The sequence below is a fragment of the Callorhinchus milii genome, unplaced genomic scaffold (genome assembly GCF_018977255.1).
Source record: "Callorhinchus milii isolate IMCB2004 unplaced genomic scaffold, IMCB_Cmil_1.0 Scaffold25, whole genome shotgun sequence".
Lineage (NCBI taxonomy): Eukaryota > Metazoa > Chordata > Chondrichthyes > Chimaeriformes > Callorhinchidae > Callorhinchus > Callorhinchus milii.
In genome coordinates this window covers 8,439,867-8,464,994 of record NW_024704766.1, presented here as the reverse complement: position 1 = coordinate 8,464,994, position 25,128 = coordinate 8,439,867, and the positions used below count along the sequence as shown (strand labels likewise).

At 44.0% G+C, this 25,128-nt stretch overlaps 1 protein-coding gene across 1 annotated transcript in view; it reads left to right on the top strand.

The window, feature by feature from the left end:
• Positions 1 to 20,532, top strand: part of grik4 (glutamate receptor, ionotropic, kainate 4) — a 30,464-nt gene extending 9,932 nt beyond the window's left edge. Inside the window, exons 8-19 of the mRNA XM_007912040.2 lie at positions 1,931 to 2,083; positions 2,488 to 2,592; positions 4,007 to 4,114; positions 4,600 to 4,803; positions 6,066 to 6,179; positions 7,586 to 7,695; positions 11,318 to 11,491; positions 11,788 to 11,953; positions 12,035 to 12,260; positions 13,653 to 13,781; positions 16,579 to 16,697; positions 19,671 to 20,532. Of these exons, the coding sequence (XP_007910231.1) occupies positions 1,931 to 2,083; positions 2,488 to 2,592; positions 4,007 to 4,114; positions 4,600 to 4,803; positions 6,066 to 6,179; positions 7,586 to 7,695; positions 11,318 to 11,491; positions 11,788 to 11,953; positions 12,035 to 12,260; positions 13,653 to 13,781; positions 16,579 to 16,697; positions 19,671 to 20,033 (1,971 nt within the window). The 3' untranslated portion in view covers positions 20,034 to 20,532. The remainder of the gene's footprint in view (positions 1 to 1,930; positions 2,084 to 2,487; positions 2,593 to 4,006; positions 4,115 to 4,599; positions 4,804 to 6,065; positions 6,180 to 7,585; positions 7,696 to 11,317; positions 11,492 to 11,787; positions 11,954 to 12,034; positions 12,261 to 13,652; positions 13,782 to 16,578; positions 16,698 to 19,670) is intronic.
• Positions 20,533 to 25,128: the final 4,596 nt, after the last annotated feature.

The window sequence follows — 25,128 nt, the reverse complement described above, 5'->3', positions numbered from 1 at the left end:
AACAGCAAATGCAGTTTGAGATAAACAATAAAAACTCCAATGCCATTTGGCGTTGTTTGAACTGCATGGAAATGATAACTTGTTTCTGATTTCTAATGATGTAAATAATTTCCCACTTAGATTTTGCTTCTGATAGAACCAGTGGGATTTGTAAGCCAATCTTTGAAGCATGAATGTTGATTGGTTTCGTTCTGTGCCCTGGGCCCCTGGGTTTATTCTTAACTATAAATAAAAAGCTGCTTTGACTGGTAGTCCCATGTGTCTGAGTCATCTGGTAATCTGTTACATAGGAATTTAGGAGCAAGAGAAGATTATTCAATCCTCAACCTATTCCAGTACCAATTATTCCAAGTCACTAGATAAGTCCTCATTCTACTTTCCTCCTTCCTGTCATATTCTTTAATATTTCCTAAGTAATAACTTGATCACCTGAATTAAATCCTCCCTCAAATCCAGGGAATACATCCCAGTGTCACCAGCCTTTGCTAGGTTTTAGGCACTATCACTTGTAGCAGTGTATCTGCCCAAAATGATTCTCCTACCAGAGGGAAGATTCTGATATATTCCCCAGATCTGAAGAGGTTAAGGGTTGATGTGACTGAGGTCTTTAAAATGATAAAGGGAAATGACATAGAGAAGGACTTTCCAGGAAGACATTCCAGAACAATGCATTTAAGAGGAAGCTTGAGGCAAACATAAGGGAGATGGGCATAGGAGAGAGGATTAGGTGGGGATGAAAGGCTTGTCTGGAGTATAAACACCAGCACAGACTAATCAGGCCAAATGGTCTTTTTCCGTGCAGTATCTTTCTGTGTAAAGGAAAATAATTTTAAAATGAGCAGAAAGCTAATTAAAAATGAATCCTGCAAAAATTTCTTCACAGCAAAACACTGATTTGTTGCTGGACTTGGTCTAAGGTTAGTGTATCCTTCCATACAAAACTGAACACAATACTCCAGATATGATCTGACCAATGTTCCACATTTGCAGTAACATTTCCTTGTTTTTATATTCCAAACTCCTTGTTATAAAACCAGCATCCAATCAGCTTTTTTCATGACCTTCGTCTGTCTTTTTTAAAACCTGGTCAATCTGCATTTCCAAACAATATGTTTTGTTTCTAATATAGAATATATTATTCAGAATTTAGATAAAGATGTTCTGTTTGACTTTAAGCAAATATTAACGATTTTTTTCTTTTGCTCGTTCCATCTCTATCTGAACGCCCAATGATTTGAGATTATTTGGAGCTCTGATCAGGTGCCGTGATATTATTATGCAGCATTGTTCTGTGACCCAGGAAAATAAATCAATTTTCAGTGTAAACAAAACATAGACATAAGGGATTACTCCTGCCTCCTCAATGTTAATTCATAATACAGTAAACTGCTAACTCATCACTCCAAGGGAAAAGGGCTCAGTGATGAGTTATCTGGAATAGCAAGTTAGGTATGAATAAATGCGGCCAGGAAATTGACAGCACGATGACTTACGTGTCAGTGACATGTTATACAGGGTTGAGTTATCAGGAGTTTTACTGTAGCAGCTTTGGTGAAGGATATACAACGACAACAACAACGGCATAAAATATAACTTGATTCCAGAACTGTTAAGCAAAGAAAAGTAATATATTTTAAATTACATTTTGTTCTTCGTGAGCTTTTTGTAACTTGGGTAGGTGAAACTTCAGCTCAGTGTCATTAATAGAAATCAAATAATCATTATGTGAATTAAGGCAGTCAATAGACAGCGATTGGAATCAACTGATATATCATTTGCATAATTTTCACAAGGCTCTCAAGTGAAAGGAAATGTTTGCAAGAAAAGCATCCATGTTCAAATTGCATTTACTCTGTACTTTGATAACCTATGCTTCTATTTCCCACCTTTTTATTCTCTCCTGAAGGGATTCTCCATTTCTTGTCTCTAGCTCTCCTCGGCACTGCTCTTTGATGCTGTCCATGTTGTGGTCACTGCTGTCCATCAGCTCAATCGTAGTCAGGAGATTGCCATCAGATCACTATCTTGTGGCTCTGCACAGATTTGGCAACATGGGACCAGCCTGATGAACTATCTGCGAATGGTGAGAGAACGTTATTTTACGTATCTAAAATGAGCATTTAGTGATGTAACTGTTTATTGTAATATATTATCTACCTGTATAAAGCAGGACAGCAATGGTCACAGGCATTTTACACTATTACGGACTGAATGGGAAGAAGCTATTTCAAGTTTGTGACTATGGTGCAAACAGAGAGTGAATAGTTGGGAGTACAGGCTGGAGAGGAGCTGGATACACTGGGAATGAGTACTTTGCATATCAAATGAATATCAGCAACTACTTTGTNAAAAAAGGAATGAAGAGGGAATCATAGAAAAAAAAGGACAGAATGTGAACTAATTTATACTTTATTTGATATGTCTAAGAACTGAAAAAAATGATGTTAATTTCTGCAGAGTAATTTTTTACTGTGTCCACACTCACAGGTAGAGTTAGAAGGTCTAACAGGACACATTGAATTCAGCAGTAAAGGACAGCGAGTTAATTATGTTCTGAAGATTGTGCAGCATAGCAAAGAAGGACTCAGAGAGGTAAGGCAGATGCTGGGTGTTTGCCTTTTACTGGAAGCATTTATTTTAATGTTAAGGTTCTCGAAGGAGTCGTTGCCTCCCAGCTGCGCTCTTTCTTTTCCACCCACTCACCTTTCGAACCCCTCCAGTCAGGTTTCCATGCTGCCCATAGCACAGAAACCGCCCTGGTCAAGGTGACCAATGACATCTTCATTTTGTCTCTGCAAACGGCTTTTCCTCCGGCCCCCGCACTGTCTCGTGTGGTGTCCCTCAGGGCTCTGTCCTCGGTCCCCTCCTCTTCACCCTCTATATGCTCCCCCTGTGGTGACATCATCCGCAGACATGGGGTTAACTTCCACATGTATGCGGATGACACCCAACTCTACCTTTCCTCCTCTACCCTCAACTCCACGACCCCTGATGTCCTGACAGCTGTCTGTCCGACATCGAGTCCTGGACGAGAGACAACTTTCTTCAGCTCAACGTGCGCAAAACTGAGGCCCTCCACATTGGCTCACGTCAGCGCCTCCGCACCTCAGGCGCTGACAGCATCAGCATCCAAGGCCGCACTCTCCACCTCTCAAAGCCATCAGGAACCTCGGGGTTCCCCTCAACCCTGAGCTGTCCTTTCTCCCTCATATCCGCGCCACAACTGGCACCGCCTTCCATCACCTCCGGAACATTGCCAGACTACGGCACTACCTCACCCCTCACGCGGCTGAAACTCTGGTCCACGCCTTTATCACCTCAAGGCTGGACTACGGGAACTCTCTCCTCGCTGGCCTTCCCGGCCCTCCCTCCACACTGCAGGTCATTCAGAACTCTGCAGCTCGTGTACTGTCCCGCACCAGGCGTCGCGCCCACATCACTCCCACCCTCGCCCTCGCTCGCCTCCACTGGCTCCCCATCCCCCAGAGGATCGAATTCAAGATCCTCATCCACACCTACAAGGCCATTCACGGCCTCGCACCCTCCCTTCCCTCCCCTCACCCTGACCATTTCCCCACTGCTCGGGTCCCTACCCAACTGTCCAGCGCCTTGGGACGGTCTCCTGACGTGAAAGGCGCTCAATAAATGCAATCTTGTTGTTGTTGTTGTTGTTGTTGCTTATCTGTTGGACTTGTGAAAATATTGCAGGATTTGAAAACTGAGATTGTGCCACAGATTCCTGGTTAACGTGGTTCAAACAAGATACTATATTAGGTCCTTTGTTTTCTGGTGTTTTGTTACAGTTGAGATTTTGCATTTTCACTGTGATGTGAAAAGCCTATAGCAGGGCGTCTGATATGGAAAGCTGGATATTCTGGCCGAGGTCAAATGATCTGATGGGCTCTTCATCTGAATCTTTTTTAAGTATAATTCAACAGCGAATCAATAGAGAAGTGCTGTAATACCAGACGCAGTTAGGCATTCCATTTTGTACTTTTTTCCATAGATTGGTGTCTGGCACTCAGAGAATGGATTAGTGATGGACAGAAGGTTTTATTCTCTAAATATTTCTGAGAGTTTATTCAATAAAACGTTGATAGTTACAACAATCCTGGTAAGTGGAGCTGTGTTTGTATTCCATATATAATGTCGTCTAAAGACCATTTAGGTTTTCCAAACAGGAGGATTGCACTCCTCGTGGCATTTGTTGGACCATTTCCAAGTCATGACATAACAGTAATTAGTGAAACAAAATTACAAGATCACTGTTTTCACTGATCCATTTTAATTTTTTGTATCTTTAATGTGGCTTTATAATGGGGAAGCCCTGTGTGTCTTGATGTTGTATTTACAAAACAATTTAAAATGTTGTAGACATTGTTGTGACATTAAAAGTATCACATTGAATGCCCTAATATCAAAGTCAAAAACAGCCGGAGTCAGTGAATGCAAATAATTGGTGATATTCCTGTAGTAAATATAACATGAAGGCAGAAATTACATTGGACCATTTAAAGTGCCAAAGACACATAGTTAAAGTCTCCTGAAATTATGTTGCCATAAATGATTCTGTGAACAAGCTGTGACGTTTCTCCTCAGGAAAATCCATATGTGATGCTGAAATTAAACCATCAGCAGCTAGAAGGAAATGAACGATATGAAGGATTCTGTGTAGAAATGCTGCAGGAACTGTCGAATCTCCTCCGATTTAAATACAAAATCCAACTGGTTGCTGATGGTGTGTACGGGGTTGCTGAGCCCAATGGCACTTGGACAGGAATGATTGGTGAGCTGGTTACAAGAGTAAGTACTGAATCAAACAATGTTAAAGATCAATGCAAACTACTGTATTTTACCGCCACTATGAGGAAGGCGTCAGAATGTATATTTGAAATAATTGCTCCTCCAGATGCCAGATTGTCACCGCTTTACCCTCTGGAGAGGAAGTGTATATTGGGACATTGCTGTGCGCAATCGGCTGCCGCGTTCGCCCACAAATATACAGTCAATTCACTTTACAGTGTGTTCTGTGAAGCACTTTGGGACATCCTCCCGACGTGAAAAGCGCTATATCAAATGCAAAGATTATTATTATTATTATTATTATCCTGAGAGCTCAGCTGATTTCAAGAACAAAATGTCGTAATCAAGTCCACCCTCTGTTTCTAGTCTGGTTTGTGAGCCAGGCAGCCAGGGCAGGCACTGCTGGTGTCAGACCAGCCAGGCAGCCAGGGCAGGCAGGCACAGTGGCAAGGCTTAGAGAGGACAGGACAATGATTCTTTTTCTGGGGGGAGGGGGTGGTGGCCCTAATCACGGTCAAAGAGGAAGGTCTTCAGGCGGGACTTGAAAGAGGGGGGAGAGAGGCAAGGCGGAGGGATTGAGGGAGAATGTTCCAGAGTTTTGGGGTTTAGTGGCTGAAAGTGTGACCTACGATGGTGGTGCAGAGGGTGTGAGGGACGAGTAGGAGCTGGAGCCAGTCAAGCGGAGGCGCCGGGTGGTGGATTGGGGAGTGAGGAGGTCGGAGAGGTTGGGAGGTGTCAGGGAGTGAAGGGATTTGGTTTGTGAACCAGGCGCTTTATCAAATGCAAGGATTATTATTATTATAAACTTATAATTTACATTATAAAATTTTCTTTCTACATAATGTGGTGAGATAAGAGTATTAACAATATTTACATTATAATGTTTTCATTTCTGGCAATGTCATAAGTCAGCTTTATTGCTACAGGTATTGCCAAAGATTACATTATAAATGTGAGGTTGAACTTTGGAGAAATTCTGTTCTCTTCAAAAGATGATGCAGACATATCATAGCTTTAAATTCTGTCTTTAACGGAATATTGAAGTCATTATGATTGGTGACAATATGTGCAGCTCATATTGAATTGAATCTGCTCTAATGGTAATAAAAGACTGGCAGATTTTGGTAATGTGCAAAAAGTTTCTGATCAAACATTTGGAGCTAAAGTAGCTTTCATATTTGATTGTTGTCAGTAAAGTGTTGTTTTTCATAATATTAAATTGCCAGAGTTCTGTGATTGTCTTTCTACTTGTTTGTTTATAGAAAGCTGACCTGGCTGTGGCTGGCCTGACTATCACAGCTGAACGAGAGAAGGTCATTGACTTCTCCAAACCTTTTATGACTTTAGGAATTAGTATCCTCTATCGCGTTCACATGGTAAGAAGCCTATTTTTCTAAAATATTTTCCAGTAGAATATATTTACATTCTGGAATGCGTTGCCTGAAAGGCTGGAAGCCGATTCGATAACAACTTTTAAGAGAGAAGTAGATAATTATTTGGGGAGGACAAGTTTGCCGGGCTATGGGGAGAGAGCGGGGTTGATCAGGTCTGTGGGGAGAGCGTGGGGGAGTGGGGTTGATCAGGGCTATGGGAGGGGAGTGGGGTGGATTTGGAAGCTCTTTTCAAAGAGCTGGCATAGTCACGAAGGGCCGAGTGGCCTCCTTCTGTGCTGTATAATTCTATGACTCTATGTTCTATATTAATAATCTGATGAATTGTACTTCAATATGATTCATACACTTGTTAGGTCTTCCAATTAACAAGAGTTCTGTTCTAAGAACAATCTGTGAACATCAACAACATTCAAGTGAATTTAGTAAACATTTAGTAGTAGTTTCTTCATATAGTGTGAGGCAGCATTTGAACAGTAAGTCCTCCTAGATTTTCCTACCACTTTACGTTCAGATGTTGACCTGACTCAGTCAAACTCTCACCTCTAGTTCAGGATTTTGAGCTCACAGTCTGGGTTGACGTTATGCAGTGATGGGGGAGTGCTGCATTGCGGAGGTGTCATCTTTCAGATAAGATGTGAAAACTAAGGTCCCGTTTTCCTGTTCAGGGGAATGTGAAAACATGGCCATAACATAATTCAAAAAGAGAAGGTAATTTTTCTTCAGATCCCAACCAACAGTCCTCAGATAAATTGATCATTTGTGGGACATTGCTATGCACAAATTAGCTGCCAAATTCACCTACAAATATACAGTCACCACACTTACTATCAAATATCTGTAAAGCATTTTGAGATGTTTGGAAATTATAGATGCTGTATCAAATGTAAGGATTATTAAATGTTTTAGAAATAATAATAATCCTTGCATTTGATATAAGGCCTTTCATATTTAGAGGACATCTCAATGCATTTTGCAGGATTTATTATAAAGTGTAGTGACTGTGTATTTTGTAGAAGCCAATTTGTGCACAGTGATTTCCCACAAATACCATGAAGTGATTGATTAATTTTATCTGGGGGCATGTTGGCCAGGTGAGTGGGATAAATTCCCTTCAGTTTTCAAATAGTGAAAAGGGATCATTAACGTTTACATGAACACGGTTTAATGTCTCATCCAAAGGACAGCACCTCCAACAATTCAACAATACCCCCAGCACTGCACTGGAGTGTCAGCCTATCATGTGGCTTCACTTCACAACCTTCTGAGAATGAGGTAACTGAGCCAGGCTGACACCTGAGATAGAAATGTTCCTGTTAATTACCTTGTTTTATTCCCTAATATAGCAAAGAAATCAGTGGCTCTCTTGCTCTTTCCTGACTATTTTGCAGAGCAGGAAACCTGGTTACTTTTCCTTCTTGGACCCCTTCTCTCCTGGAGTGTGGCTTTTCATGGTGCTTGCCTACCTTGCAGTTAGTTGTGTTCTCTTCCTTATAGCCAGGTAAACTTTATACTGTATTCTACATATTTATATTTCCGACTATACTTTACCCCAAATGCAGCCGAAACACTTGTCCATATATTCGTCACCTCCCGCCTCGACTACTCAAATGCCCTCCTCACTGGTTTCCCCAGCTCCGATATCCACAAAATCCAGTTAATGCCAAATCCCTCCGCCCGCATACTCACCTACATTAAACTCTGAACCCCCATCACACCAGTTCTAGCCAGACCCCACTGGCTCCCTATCACCAAACGGATCAATTTCAAGATTCTCATACACACCCAGAAGAGAGAGACAGACACACATACAGACAGCCACACACACACACACAGACATACACATAGTCAGATGCACAGAGAAACAGACACACACACACGCACAGAAAGATGCACAAACAGACAGACACAGACAGTCAAACACACAGACCCAGATGCACAGACACACACACAAACAGGCAGACACCACACAGACAGACAGACACACACACACGAACGGACAGACACACACAGACAGACACACACACACAGACACAAAGACACCAAATAGGGGAACAAGCAAATCTGCAGCAGATTTCAGAAAGTTGCAAAACCAATAGAGTAGTGATAATGGGGGACTTCAATTATCCTAACATAGACTGGGAAATTAACAGTGTAAAGGTCTCCGTTATCAAACTTAGCAGCTGTCTTCACAAAAGAAGAGGATGCATCGAATGCCACAGTATCGGAGGAGAAGGTAGAGAAATTTGATAAGAATAAACCGAGAAAGGTACTACAAAGGTTGACGGTGATCGAGGTAGATGAGTCACCTGCTCTGGACGGGATGCATCCTACGTGACTGAGGAAATTAAGGGTGGAAATAACAGAGGCTAGATACGCACACACAGGCACACACACAGACAGACGCACACACACACATACACACACACATTCAGACACATACTCAAACATACAGACAGACACACACACACACAGAAAGACAGACACACGGACATACACACAGACAGAGACACAAATAGGCACACACACAGAAAGACAAAAACGGACACACAGACAGACACACATACACAGACACGCACGCTCAGACAAACAGACACAACAGCAAACAGACACACACACACACACAAATACAGACAGACACAAAAACAGACAGAGAGACAAGACAGACAGACAGACACGCACGCGCACACAAACAAACACATAAATAGACACAAAGATAGACAGTCAGACAGACAGACACATTCTCTGATGCGCTCTGAGACACCGTCCGGCATGGAGGGCGCTATATAAATCCAAGTTATTGTTGTTTACACACACAGACACACACACAGACAGACACAAGGACACAGACAGACACACAAACACAGACAGACACACGAACACAGACAGACACACAAAGGCAGACAGACACACACAGACAGACAGAGTCATACACACAGACAGACACATACACAGACAGACACATACACAGATAGAGACACACTGACATACACAGGCATACACGGAAACACTGACAGAAAGAGACACATACACAAATACAGGAACAGACAGACACACAGAGACAGACAGACACACAGAGACACAAAGGCAGACAACACACAGACAGACACACAGACAAACACATAGTGAGACACAGAGAGAGACACACAGACAGACACCCAGAGAGAAACACAAACAGACAGACAGACGCACAGACAGAAACACAGACTCACACACACACAGACTCACGCAGACACACACACAGGCAGACACACACATGTGCAGACACACACACAGACAGCCACACACAAGGACACAGACACAGTCAGTCACGCACCCAGCCACACAAAGACGTACAGACAGACACAACAACAACTTGCACTTATATAATACACTCCACACCGGGCGGCATCTCAGAGATTAACAATGGTGAAGCCCGAGGCCAATCCAGGGGGAGGGGGAGGTGACTGTAGGGGCGGTCGAAAAGGAAGGTCTTCAGGCGCGACCTGAAGAAGGGGAAGGAGGGGGTGAGGCCAAGGGGTTGAGGGAGTGAGTTCCAAAGTTTCGGGGTGCAGTGGCTAAAGGTACAGCGGCCGATGGTGGAGCAGAGGATTCGGGGGACACGGAGGAGGCCAGATCTGGAAGAGCAGAAGCAGCAGGTACTGCTGTGGTGGGAGAGGAGGTTAGGGAGATAGGGGGGTGGCCAAGGAATGGAGGGATTTAAACACTAGAGTGAGGATCTTGAAGTGGATCCGCTCTGTGACAGGAGCCAGTGGAGTTTGGCAAGTGGAGTAATCGGGACACGGAGTTTGGTATGGGTGGGAATGCGGATGGGAGAGTTTTGAATGAGCTGGATTTTGGGAATAGTGGAGGAGGGGAGACAGGTGAGGAGGGCGTTAGAATAGTCCGGCCGAGAGGTGACAAAGACATGGACAAGGGTTTCGGCAGCTTTTGGGGTGAGATATTGTCGGAGCCGGGTAATGGCAGAGATGGTGCTGGTCAGGGACTTGATGTGGGGGAGGAAGGATAACTGGGGATCGAATCTGATACCTAAGTTGCGCTCGGGTTCAGAGAGTTTTAAGGACAGGTCGGGCAGGTTGAGGAGGTCGAGACCGTGGACAGAAGACGTCAGCGGGAGCCAAAGAGTATGGCTTCCGTCAAGTTGATGCTTAACTGCAGGAAATTTGCGCTCGTCCAGCCCCTGATGTTCAACAGAACAAGCTGACAGAACATCAGGGGACTGGGGGTTGCAGCTGGAGATGGAAAAGTAGAGTTGAGTGTTATCTGCATACATGTGGAAGTTAATCCCATGTCTGCGGATAACATCACCAAGAGGGAGCATATAGATGAGGAAGAGAAGGGGCCAAGAACAGATCCTTGGGGTACACGCAGGTGAACAGGTGGAATCGAATCCCCTGACCTACCAAAAATCTATCAACTTCAATCTTGAAGGTGTGGATGGATTCAGCACTCACAGCCTTTTGGGGGAGAGAATTCCAGATTTCTACACCCTTTGAGTGAAAAAATGCTTCCTAATTTCACTCTTAAATGGCCTGGTTTTAATCTTAAAACTATGCCCCTCTTGTTTTGGATTCCCCACCAGAGGAAATAGCTTCTCTGTATCTACCCTATCAAATCCCTTTATCATTTAAAACACCTCAATCGAATCAGACAGACATACAAAACAACAACAACATTACATTACAGACAGGCAGATACACACAGACAGACAGACACAGACAGACAGACACGAGGCTACCGTCATCTCAATATTTGCCATGTCAGCCCCCCACACACAGCCCCACAGCCAGCCCTACACACAACCCCACACACAGCAGCAGAGCTGTTCCACTTTCCTGTTTCTTGCTGGGGGACGTGGGCACATTGAACAGGAAATATTCATTAAGCAGGTCAGGCAACATCTATGAAGAAAGGAAAGTGAGTCAACGTTTTGGAACTCCGTCGTGGACCCCAAATGTTGATTTACTTTTTCCATAAATGCTGCCTGACCTGCTGAGTGTTTCCAGTGATCTCTGTTTTTGTTTCAGATTTCCAGCATCTGCAGTATTTTGCGTTTAGGAAATATTCATTGATCAGTTTAACTGTTTTTTAAAAAAAATTAGATTCAATTATTTTCTTTACAGATTGACTCCATATGAATGGTACATGCCTCATTCTTGCCTCAAAGGAAAGTGTAATATGTTGGTCAATCAGTATTCACTCGGAAATAGCTTATGGTTTCCAGTGGGTGGCTTCATGCAGCAAGGATCAGAAATTATGCCTCGTGCTCTTTCGACCCGCTGTGTTACTGGAGTTTGGTAAGACCTTATTTTTCAAATATTAATATTAATTAATATTGCCTGTGTATGATGAACATGATAAAGCACTAAAACATGACATTGGGATTATTCAGGCTTCTTCAAACTTTGCTGTAATGAAAAGTAACATTTGATTTTATCGACATCTATAATAGTATAATAATCTATGAGAATTAAGTTGTCTGTCAAGCAATCAGAAAACATGACTGTTAGAACCTGTCAAATACTACCAGATATTGTCGTGAAATCTGTTAGAAGCTATTGGTACAATCCGAGTCCTTTGTGTCATTGTGCAGGTGGGCTTTCACACTGATAATCATCTCATCATACACAGCCAACCTGGCCGCTTTCCTGACTGTCCAACGAATGGATGTACCAATAGAATCCGTTGATGATCTTGCTGACCAAACAAACATTGGATATGGGACAATTCAAGGAGGATCAACCATGACTTTCTTTCAGGTAAAATATAATGAGCAATTTTAGCTTCTTCTAGTAATAAATTCTTCAATATTACTTTGAAAAACTTTGCTGTCCTCCCAGAACTCTCGATACCAGACATACCAGAGAATGTGGAACTACATGCACTCCAAACAACCCAGTGTCTTTGTGAAAAGCACAGACGAAGGAATTGCTCGTGTTTTAAAGTCTAACTACGCCTTTTTGTTAGAATCCACCATGAATGAGTACCATAGGCAACGGAGCTGTAACCTTACACAGATCGGCAGCCTCCTGGACACTAAAGGCTATGGCATCGGCCTGCCCATCGGTATGTTCCAGAATATTTTTCAATATTATTTAAATAAATACACATCCATTAAATTTGAAGAGTTAATATGAGCATGGACTTGGTGGGCCAAATGATCCATTTACATGCGTATCATTCTATATAATTATAATGCATAGTCAATCCAATGTGGAATCCTGTAGCTCAGTGGTCAAAGCACTCGCCTCACAAGTGAAAGACCTGGGTTCGATTCCCAACAGGGAGAAACCTTGGGCAAGTTTCCTTACTCCACACGTCTGATAATGATCCCTCAAAAAAAACAATAATAATTTGGTCACTCAATCCACGACTGTTTGTGGGACGCTGCTGTGCGAAGTTGGCTGCCGCATTTCCCCCACAAATATACAGTCAATTCCCTTTAACTTATATTCTGTGAAGCGCTTTGAGACACATGGAAGACGTGAAAAGCGCTATAATAATAATAATCCTTGCATTTGATATAGCGCTTTTCACGTCGGGAGGACGTCCCAAAGCGCTTCACAGAATATACTGGTTTCGCCCTCTGCCTGGAATTGAACTCAGGTCTCTCGCTTGCAAAGCGAGTGCTCTAACCACTGAGCTACAGGACTCCACATTGGATTGACTATGTATTATAATTATATAGAATGATACGCATGTAAGTGGATCAAATGCAAGGATTATTATTATTATTATCCACTTTACAGTATATCCTGTTGTGCACAATTGGTTCACAAAATATAGTGTCACTACACTTTATAGTGTATCCTGTGAAGCGCTTTGAGAAGTCTCGAAGACGTGATAATGCGCTATATTAAATGCAAGGATTATTATTATTGTCATTCTGTCCAGAAAGAGTACTCACTTGTGAGAATCAAACAAATCTTATAGTGAGTAACTTGAGGTTTCACTTAACAAGAAGTGAAAGGTTGATTACTAAATAATATGAATATTTTTCTTAGAAAAATTCTACCCTTATCCAGAGAACCTTTGTTATTATTAAATAATAATATCACTAAAGTATTGGCTGCTATCTCTATTCTGAGGCAGGAAGCAATATTAGTTTGTAGTAAAGGAACATGTTTCTTCATTTTATACCCAGTATGAATTGTTACAGTTCCTAAACACTATAGCCAATCTGATTGTGTTTACCATTTTAGTCTCATTTCTTTCAAATCCAGTAATTTATGGCTCTCAAGAGACTTTTCTGGAAAACTGTAAAGTAGGATTTATAAAGAAAGCAATTTACTAAACAGGAAGCAGTTGCACATACACAATGGGAATGACACCTTCAACACCCAAAGTATTTCTGCAACTGCTCTGTAATGCCACAAATGGACTGTAGGTCTCCAAAATCACTGTGCAGCATCGCAGTGCAGCCTTGTGCCCTCACACTAACAGCTCTATATTCCACAGGTTCTGTTTTCAGGAATGAGTTTGATTTGGCAATTCTTCAACTTCAAGAAAACAACCGTCTAGAAATTTTAAAACGAAAATGGTGGGAAGGTGGAAAATGCCCAAAGGAGGGAGATCATGGAGCTAAAGGTGAGGATGTGGATGATTGCATAGGTACTTTAAGTGGAATATTCTATGATTAAAAGCAATTACAATAATCGGCAATCTTTTGCATTTAGGTGTCAGCCTGTCTCAGCTGGTCTGTTGCCACTGAGTTACAAGATTGTGGGTTCAAGCCCCATTTCAAAACTAAAGGCACAGTTTAGACCAGCGTTGATCCAACAGGTGGCCTGGGAGCGGCATCCGACCGGCGGGCGATTTTATGCGACCCAAGACCATTTCCACCATTCAAATTTACGCTCCCTCCCTCCCTGGTGAACATCCTCCCAGGGCAGCGACAGGAGCTGACGGACACAGCAAGCAGAGCCTTTACTGCAGTCTGTCAGGAAGGCAAGCACGTCTCTTACCAACCATGTCCTTAGCAACTTATAACAACAACAACTTGCATTTACACAGCGCCTCTCACGCACGGTAGCATCCCAGAGCCCTTGACAGTGGAAGAGTATGACTCCGAGCCGGGGAGAGGGTGAGGTGACCATAGGGGGAGGTGACCTTAGGCATGAACAGGAAGGTCTTCAGGCACAACCTGAAAATGGGGCAGTAAGGTGCAAGGTGGAGGGATAGAGGACGAGTGTTCCAGAGTTTTGGGGCATAGTGGCTGAAAGTGCTGCTGCCAATGGTGGAACACAAGGGACATGCAGAAGGCCGGAGCCAGTCGAGCGGAGGCAACGAGTTGTGGGTTGGAGCGTAAGCAGGTAGGGAGGTGCCAGGGCATGAAGGGATTTGAAAACGAGTGTGAGGATCTTGAAATCGACCCATTCGATGATGGGGAGCCAGTGGAGCTTGGAGTTTTGGATTAGCTGGATCCTGTGCATAGTAGAAGACGACAAAGAGGACATTGGAGAAGCCCAGTTGGGAGGTGACGAACGCATGGACGAGTGTTTTTGGCCACGTTTGGGTAAGGTACGGTCGAGGGCAGACAACGTGGTGGAGATGGAGGAAGGTGGTCCTGGTCAAGGACCAGATGTGGGGAATGAAGGACAGCTGTGGACTCAACCTGACCCCTAGTTGTACACTGGTTCAGTAAGTCTGAGGGATAGGCCGGGGAGATTGAGGAGTTCAGAGCCGAAGTATAGAAGATATTGATGGGAGCTAATGATTATTGCTTCCATCTTGTCAACTTTGAGTTGTAGGAAGTTTTTGCTCATCCAGGCCCTGGTCAGACAAGCAGAGAGAACATCGGCGGACCTGGAGTCACGCTGGAAGAGAAGTAGATTTGTGTGCCATCCGCATACATGTGGAAGTTTACCTGTGTCTGTGGATGACACCTCAAAGAAGGAGTGTGTAGATGAGGAAGAGGAGGGGCCAAGGATGGAGCCCTGGAGTACACCACAGGTGACCGGGCGGGACGGGCGGAGAAGCCGTTTGAGGAGATAAAGTGAAGGCGGTTTGTTAGGTTGGACTTCAACCAGGGTAGTGCGGTATCACTGGGGTGAATGAGGGAGGACAGGCAGTGGAGGAGAATGGCATGATCGACTGTGACGAATGCAGTGGAGAGGTCCAGCAGGACGAGGAGGCAAAGGGAGCCCTGGTCACAGAGACAAAGGAAATCGTTTGTGATCTTGACAAGGGCTGTCTCTGCTGTGGGCAGGGCAGAAACCAGACTGGAGGGGCTCGAGGAGGGAGAGATGAGAGCAAAGCTAGAGAGCAATGCATTCTGAAGCTTTGGCAAGGAAGGGCTGGTTGAAAATGGGTTGCTAATTTGTGAGGTTGGATGCATCAAGGGTGTTTTTTTTAGGTCCTGCCGCTGCAGATAGTGACCCGCGTGGTTAATTGGGAGAGAGGGATTGAGAAGGGGGAAGAGGGATTGAGAGTATGTGTGGGAGAGGTGAGAAAGGCGGAATGAGAGAGGGAGAGACTGTCAGGGAGTGATTGAGAGCGGGAGAGAGCAGAGAGAGAGAGAGAGTGGGACAGAAGGAGAGAGAGGGTGAGAGAGAGTTGTGAGGGAGTGAATGTGAGGGAGAAGGGCAGAGAAACAGAGAGGATGATTGAGAGAGGGTGAGAGATAGAGGAGGGGGACAGAATGGTTCAGAGGGGATATTTGGAGTATGAGAGGGAAGCGGAAATGTGAGAGGGTGTGAGAAGTGGAGTGAGAGTAATTGAGAGAGTGTGCGAGAGAGTGAGAGGGGGAGAGGAGGAGAGAGAGTGTGCCCTCTCCCCCTTTCTATCCCCCCTCTCCCCTCTCTCAATTTCTGTCTCACAATCAGCCGGGGGTTCATTTTCTGCAGCGAAAGGATTAAGTTGCTAAGGACGCAGTTGGTAAGAGACGTGCTTGCCTTCCTGACAAACTGCAGTAAGGGCTCTGTGCGCTGCGTCCCCCAACCACTGGCTCCTGCCACTGCCCTGGGAGGACGACCAGAGAGGGAGAGAGCGGAAGTTGGAATGTTGGATATGGTCTCAGGCCGCATAAAATCACTTTCTCAAGTAGGGAATCCAGTCCGTGGCTGGCAAAAATTTGGACCACCTGGTCTAAACTGACATTCCAGTACAGTGCTAGGCAAGCAATGCAGTACTGTCCTTCAGATGAGACATTGAACCGAGTTCCCATCTGCCTGTTCAGGTGAACGTTAATGATCTCCAATTTGAAAAGAGAGCTTGTTATCGAGTCCTGGTGTCCTGACCAAAAATCCCCAGATAAAATTGATCATTCACTTCGTGGCTGCAAAAACATTTATATATTTTAAGATTCTGAGCAGATAGTTGGATTTGTTGGACTGAAACTGTGAAATATACTTAACAATATGTGTCTTGCTCTTTATAATTACAGGACTAGGAATGGAAAATATTGGGGGAATATTTGTGGTGCTGATCTGCGGCCTCTTTGTTGCTATTGTTATTGCAGTAGTTGAATTTATCTGGAAAATGAGACAATCCACAGAAACTGAGGTAATTAATAGCCAAAGGAATTTGAGATTTACAAACTGGTCAACAGAAATGAACATTAGGAATGAAAGTTAATTGGAAAAGATAAAAAATGTAACCACAAATCCTTTGCATAGGTACATTTATGAGATACCTATAATTTGCACCATAATAATAATAATCCTTGCATTTGATATAGCACCTTATCACATCTTTGATTCGTCTCAAAGCGCTTCACAGAATACACTGTGAACTGAATATGTTTTGTCGGCAAAACGTGGCAGTCAATCGCGCACAGCACAGCAGTGCCCCATAAACAGTCGTGGATTAAGTGACCAAAATTATTTTAATTTATTTTGAAGGAACTATTAACCCCAGAAAAGCAATCCACCAATCAATTAATAACTGGGTCCTTACTTACTGCTAGGTAACAGAGGTGTGTGGAGTAAGGAAACTTGCCCAAACTTTCACACTGCTGGGAATCGAACCCAGGTCCTCTCACTTGCGAGGCGAGTGCACTGAGCTACAGGATTAATCGTAATCATAGAATTATTCAGCACAGAAGGATTAGGCCCATCCTGTCTGATAAAAGAGTTATCCAAATCAACCCCACTTCCTCGCTCTCTCCCCATAGCCCTGAAAACTTGTCCTCCCCAAATAATTATCTACTTATTATCAAATCGGCTTCCACCAGCCTTTCAGGCAATGCATTCAGATCCCAACAACTCGCTGTGTGAAAACATTTCTCCTCTCCTCCCCTCTGTTTCTTTTAACAACCATTTTAAATCAGTGTCCTCGGGTTACCGACCCACCCGCCAGTGGGAATAGTTTCTCCTTGTTCACCCTATCGAATCCCCTCATCATTTTGAAAACTTCTATCAAGTCTCCTCTTAATCTTCTCTGCTCCAAGGAGAACATTCCTCGCTTCTCTGCCTCTCCTGATAACTGAAGTCCCTCATTCCTGGTACCATCCTGGTCAATCTCCTTTGCACCCTCTCCAGTGCCTTGACATCCTTCCTAAAGTGTGGGGTCCAGAACTGAACCCAGTCTCTCGCTGAGGCCTAACCAGTGTTTTATAAAGGTTCATCATAACTTCCTGACTTGTGTATTCTATGCCCTTGTATCCTGTATGCTTTTTTAACAGCTTTATCTGCCTGTCCTGCCACCTCCAAAGATTTACTTATATGAATCCCCTTCCTGTTCATAAGATTGTACCATCAGCTTATATTGCCTCTCCTCATTCTTCCTCCCAAAATGCATCACCTCATATTTCTCCACATTAAACTTCATCTGCCATGTATCTGCCCATTTCACTAGTCTGTCTATGTCCTCTTGCAGTCTGCTACTATCCTCCTCACTGTTTACTACTTTTCCTAGTTTAGTATCATCTGCAAACTTGGAAATTGTCCTCCCTATACCCAAGTCCAGGTCATTTATATAGATTGAAAAGTGCAGTGGCCCCAATACTGATCCCTGGGGGACCACACTGCACACTTCCCTCCAGTCAGAAAAACAACCGTTCACCACCATTCTCTGCTTTCTGTCTCCCAGCCAGTTCTGTATCCGCTGCCAATGTCCCTTTAATACCGTGGGCTTCTACATAACATAACATGTGGGAGCAGGAGTAGGCCATTCGGCCCTTCGAGCCTCCCTCGCCATTCAATCATGGCTGATCTTCTAAGTTTACTCCAGCTAATAACCTGACGCTGCCTTATCCCCATATCCCTTAATCCCTTTTGCAATAAGAAATCTATCTATCTCAGTCTTCTATTTTGCTTACAAGTCTCTTATGTGGCACTTTATCAAACGCCTCTTGAGAATCCATATAAACTATATCACCTGCACTAGCTTCATCTACTCTCTCTGTTACTTTATCAAAAAACTCTTATCAGTTTTGCTCGACACAATTTGCCTTTAACAAATCCATGTTGGCTGTCCTTTGGCGGTCCGTAACTCTGTCTGTCCAGCGCTTTGGGATGTCCTCCCGACGTGAAAGGTGCTATACAAATGTAATTTTGTTGTTGTTTGTTGTTGTTGTTTATTAACCCATATTTTTCTAAGTGAAAATGTATTTTGTCCCAGGTTATAGTCTCTAGAAATTTCCCCACTGCTGATGCTGCTGATGACTGGCCTATAGTTATTGGGTTTATCCTTTTACCCCTTTTTCTACAGGGGAGTAACAATTGCAACCCTCCAGTCCTCTGGCACCACCAAGGTGTCCAAGGAGGAGTGAAAGATTGTTGCCCGAGCCTCCGTTGTTATCATCCTTATTTCCCTTACTCAGGTGGTTGAGGCAGAATCCATATTAGCTTTCAAAGGGGAACTAGATAAATCCCTAAAAAGGAGTAAACTACAGAGGTATGGGGAAAAGGGCAATGAAATGGGATTGAAATGATTCCTCTTAACAGAGTCAGCACAGACACGATGGACTGAATGGTCTTCTATGTTGTAAATTTATATGGTTCTATATTGCTTTATTACCTATTATGATATTCCATCTGTAAGTTAACTAAATCTTCACCGATTCACCACAGCCTGTAAGTAAATTTGTTTGGTGATGTGATTCTAAAGTATGCTAATTATACAGTCCTGGTGCAGTCCAAGATGAAGGTCTGACAGTAGCAGTTGAATCATAATATCTGCGGGGTGATAGATGAAGAAACCAAAAATTCACATAACTTCGGGAATTGGGTTATTATTCTTTAAATTCTGGGAGATCAACTAGAATAAAAAATAATTAATTTTGCAAGTAATAAATTGTACATATTTTTAATGGTTTGTGCAGAGTTTTCATCATTTTTTCAAGCTATTTAAATCCTTGCCTTTGATATAGTGGAGGTAAGTCAGGGGGATGTGTCAAAGTGCTTCACAAAATGTATTGTGAAGTTAACTGAGTGTATTTTGTAGCCTGATGCTACATGTTTATAATTTTTAAAAAATAAAATTCCATTCTTTATCTACTTTAATCCAATTTTTTTTTCTTTTTGTTCCTTATAGATTTCTGTGTGTCAGGAGATGCTAAGGGAAGTGCGAAGTATTGTATTGTGCCAGGAGAGCTTCCAGGCTCGGCGAAAGCGACGGTTCATACGGACACGTCCCAGTAACACTGAACCTCCACTTACTGGAAACAGCAGAGCCCTGAGCAATGGGAAGCTGTATGCTGGACATTTGACTGACTCCATCTCCCAGCACTTGGCACACAGTGCTGCCATGACAGTCAGACGCTGTACTCACATTCGTGTCTGTCCTGAATGTCGTCGATTTCAGGGTTTGAGACCCAGACCCATGGGGTCCCCATTACAGAGTGAAGACAGTCTAGAATGGGAAAAAGAGACTACAAATAGTAGCGAGCAGGAGTAATACAGTAAAGGCAACAAAGAAATATCTGCTCAGCTCCTGGGATATGCCTGCCTTTGCTCAGAAGGAGAAATGTCTTCATACTTTAGGAAGGGCAAGATTTCATTGAAAGTCTGCGTGCTAGATTTGTGTTACTTCAATTTATAGTAAAAGATAACAACTATGCACTGTGTGACATCGCAACAGGAAGCAGCAGAGCTGGTATAAAAAAAACAAGTGCCAAATCGTACCTTCCATTCTTAGCAAAGTCTCAAACTGCAAACCCTGCCAAAAACATACACTAAAACCGGAGGATTGGGTGTCAAGTAAACCAATGAGAGAGAACTAAATACTGTATCATTAAACATTTCTCAATACCAGACATCTTGTTCCTTTTATATGTGGCACAGAGTTCCGAGCAACAATCTTAGCTCAGCCAACCTGTGCTATATAGGAGCTCAGATTTTGAATTTATAATAATTACTCTATGCAATTTCTGTGTTACAAAGATCTATGGATTAAACTTTAAGTAAGGATTTGTCATTCACTTTCATTTCCTTTCAAACATTTTTATGTATTGATTCTACCTTCCGTGATGTGCCAATGTGGTGGTGGTAGGGGGTGCCCGTTGTTTGTGTGAGGGGAGGGTGGTGCTTGTATATGAGTATATGAGGTGCCAATGTGTGTGCACTTTGATGGCTTAAAATTATCTGCAAATTGAACTACCTCAAACTCCGTCTGAATCAATTTAATTTTTTTTGAGAACAGGAAGAGGCTTAGCACCTCATTCAACAACTCCCCCATTTTGATTAGCTCCTCTTATATGATTCCCAGTTTTGCCCTTGCTACCTCGTATGAACAATTTGCAACTGAAACCAAGGGTCGGATGTTTAGAATTAGTTAATCTCCATGCTTTGAGCTCATAGTATAGACTGACACAATATGGGAGGTTGTTTTGTCAGATGTGTTGATTTTCAGATGAGACATTAGAGGTGAATGTTAAAAATTCTGACATTTTCAAAACAAGTGCATTTATTTCAGTGTCAGGACTAACCATTCTCCAAATGAAATGGCAATTCATGGCTATTTGTGGCAGAATCCTTGCATTTGATATAGTGCCTTAACACATCTTCGAGACGTCTCAAAGCTCTTCATACTATATAATACTCTTATATACTGTATAATTGACTATATATTTTGTGGGCGAACTCTGGCAGTCGTGGATTGAGTTACCAAATTGTTGTTATTTTTGTTTGAAGGGATTATTACCCCGGAAAGCGATACGCCAATCAACTAACAAGTGAGTTCCTACTTACTGCTAGGTAAACAGAGCCGTGTCAAGTAAGGAAACTTGCCCAACGTTTTTCCCTGCCCAAGAATTGAACCCAAGTCCTCTTGCTTGCGAGGCGAGTACTCTAACCAATATGCTATTGGACTCCACAAGAAGGAACGGCATATAGACGTGATAAGCCAATCTATCAGAATACAAATAGTGATAAAAATAACATAAATACTACAGGAAAGGAAAAGGTAGCAGGAAGTTATCACAAAATGTGTAATAAATCAAAATAGGTGAGAAGGACACCGTCAGGGCATATAGGCATATTGGGGACAGTTACCGAAATAAGAGTTATGTATACTAATACACATAGCATAAGAAATAAAACAAGTGAGTTTAGAAACACAAATTCAGCTTGAAGGCTATGATGTAGTACCCATTACAGAGGATGGGCAGGAGAGAGAGCTAAATATTCCAGGTGATAAGATCTTTAAAAAAGACAGGGACATTCGGAAAGGAGGAGGAGTAGCAATATTGATAAAAGACACTATTACAGCAATGGCAAGGAAAGATTTCAGTAAGGGTAATCAGGTAGTGGAAACACTGTGGGTAGAATTAAGTAACAGCAAAGGAGGCAAGACTCTATTGGAAGATGTCTACAGACCCCCAGAGAGTTGTGATGTAGAGGTGAAATGTATAAATACGGAGATCAGGGAACCATGTAGCAAAAGCAATGTGGTTATAATGGGAGATTTAAAATTTCACATAGACTGAGAGAAGCAGTACACCTCAGGTAGTAAAGGCAACACATTTCTAGAATGTATTCAGGACAGTTTTTTGAACAATATGTTTTAGAGCCAACAAGGGAACAAGCCATTTGGTGATGTGTAATGAGCCAGAACTAGTTAACAACCCATTAGAATTGCCTCCTTTGCTGTTCCTTAATTCTAAAGGGAGTATGAAGAAAAACTTGCAAGGGATATTAAAACCAATAGTAAAAGTTTTTATAAATATATTAAGAGAAAGAGAATGGTCAAGGAGAATGTGGGTCCGTTAAGGACAGATGTACTCTCCACCTCTCAAAGCCAGTCAGGAACCTCGGCGTTTTGTTCGACCCTGAGCTGTCCTTTCTCCCTCACATCCGCACCACAACTGGCACCGCCTTCCATCACCTCCGGTACATCGCCAGACTACGGCATTACCTCACCCCTCACGCGGCTGAAACCCTGGTCCACGCCTTTGTCACCTCAAGGCTGGACTATGGGAACTCTCTCCTCGCCGGCCTTCCCAGCACCTCCCTCCACACTGCAGGTCATTCAGAACTCTGCAGCTCGTGTACTGTCCCGCACCAGGCTTCGGGACCACATCACTCCCACCCTCGCTCGCCTCCACTGGCTCCCCATCCCCCAGAGGATTGATTTCAAGATCCTCATCCTCACCTACAAGGCCATTCACGGCCTCGCTCCTTCCTACCTCTCCAACCTACTATCCCCCTACCTACCTGCCCGTACCCTCCTTTCCTCCGGCTCCGGTCTGCTCCACGTCCCCCGCCCCAACCGCCCTACCATCGGTGGTCGGGCCTTCAGCCTCTCAGCCCCGAGGCTCTGGAACTCCATCCCCCAGTGCCTTCGCCGCTTCCTCCCTCTCCTCCTTCAAGGCCGGTCTCAAAACCTTTCTCTTTGACCTTCAGCCTTCAGCTCCCCTCTCGACTCTCTTCCCCCTCCTCGCTCCCTCCCTTCCCTCCCCTCACCCTGACTATTTCCCCCCTCCTCGCTCCTTCCCTTCCCTCCCCCTGACCATTTGCCCCCTGCTCGGGTCATGACCCAACTGTGCAACGCCTTGGGACGTCCTCCTGACGTGAAAGGCGCTTTATAAATGGAATCTTGTTGTTGTTGTTGTTGTAGGTGAGACTATAACGGAAAATAAGGAAATCGCTGACTTGTTAAATAAATACTTCGCTACTGTTTTTATGGTAGAGGATGAGGACAAAATATCAGCAGTACACGGGAAGCTAAAAAAAATCAAAGAGAAATGCTTAATAAAATTAATATAAATTTAAAAAATGGTAATAGAGAAAATAATGAGACTCAAAATAGACAAATCTCCAGGACCTGATAGTTTCCATCCCAGGGAGTTAAAGGAAATAGGAGAGAAAATTACAGATGCATTAGTCATAATTTTCCAAAGCTCACTAGATTCACGAATTGTGCCCTTAGATTGGAAAATTGCAAATGTTACCCCTTTATTGAAGGGAAAGCAGGAAACTGCAGACCTGGCAGCTTAATGTTAGTGTAGGGAAAACACTGGAATTCATCATCAGGGACAGAGTGACTGAACACTTGGACAGGTATGAGCTAGTTAAAGGGAGACAGCATGGGTTTGTGAAGGGTAGGTCGTGTCTGACTAGTTGAAATTTTTGAGGAGGTTGCTAAAATGGTGGATAAGAGAGCGTCTATGGATGTCGCTTATATGGACTTTCAGAAGGCATTTGATAAGGTTCCATACAAAAGATTATTAGCAAAAATGGAAGCACTTGGAGTTGGAGGTAACCTTGTGGCATGGCTTAGTAATTGGTTGGGAGATAGCAAACAGAGAGTAGGAATAAAGGGAATGTTCTCTGTTTGGTGGGACGTGACAAGTAGTGTTTCCCAGGGGTCTGTACTGGGACCCTAGCTATTCGCCATATATATAAATGACTTGGATGTAGGAATAGAAAGTTTTATATCCAAGTTTGCACATAACACTAAGGTAGGCGGCTCAGTAAGTTGTGTAGATGGGAGTGGGAAGTTACAAAGGGATTTAGATAGATTAAGTGAGTGGGAAAAGCCGTGGCAGATGGAGTTCAATATAGAGAAGTGTGAGGTCATCCACTATGGACCGACAAAAGATCAAGTTGAATATTTTCTTAATGGGGAGAAATTGAGAACTGTGGAGGAGCAAAGTGATTTGGGTGTCCATATCCATAAATGACTAAAAACTAGCTCCCAGGTGCAAAAAGTAATCAAAAAGGCGAATGGAACGTTGGCCTTTATCTTGAGGGGCCTGGAATACAAAGGGGAAGAAATGATGCTTCAGCTGTATGGAGAGTTAGTCAGACCCCACCTGGAGACTGCGTTCAGTTTTGGGCACCACACCTCAGGAAAGATATATTGGCCCTGGAGGGGGTGCAGCACAGGTTCAGCAGAATGTTACCAGCCTAAAAGGGTTAAAGTTACAAGGAAAAGTGGCATAAACTTGGATTATATTCCATTGAGTTTAGAAGGTTGAGGGGGGATTTGATTGAGGTGTTTAAGATGATAAAGGGATTGATCGGGTAGATACAGAGAAGCTATTTCCTCTGGGGGGGAATCCAAAACAAGGGGGAAATGTCTTAAAATTAGAACCAGGCCATTTAAGAGTGAAATCAAGAGCATTTTTTCACTCAAAGTGGATAGAAATCTTGAATTCTCTCCCCAAAAGGCTATGGACGGATCCATCTTCACCTTCAAGAGTGAGGTTGATGGATTGTTGGGAGGTCAGGACAACAACAACAACAACAGCTCACACCCCGCCCCCCGCCCGGCCCCGCCCCCGGCCCGGCCCCGCCCCCGGCCCGCCCCCGGCCCCGCCCCCGGCCCGGCCCCGCCCCCGGCCCGGCCCCGCCCCCGGCCCCGCCCCCGGCCCCGCCCCGCCCCCGGCCCGGCCCCGCCCCCGGCCCGGCCCCGCCCCCGGCCCCGCCCCCGGCCCCGCCCCCGGCCCCGCCCCCGCCCGGCCCCGCCCCCGGCCCCGCCCCCGGCCCCGCCCCCGGCCCGGCCCCGCCCGGCCCCGCCCGGTCCCGCCCCCCGCCCGGTCCCGCCCCCG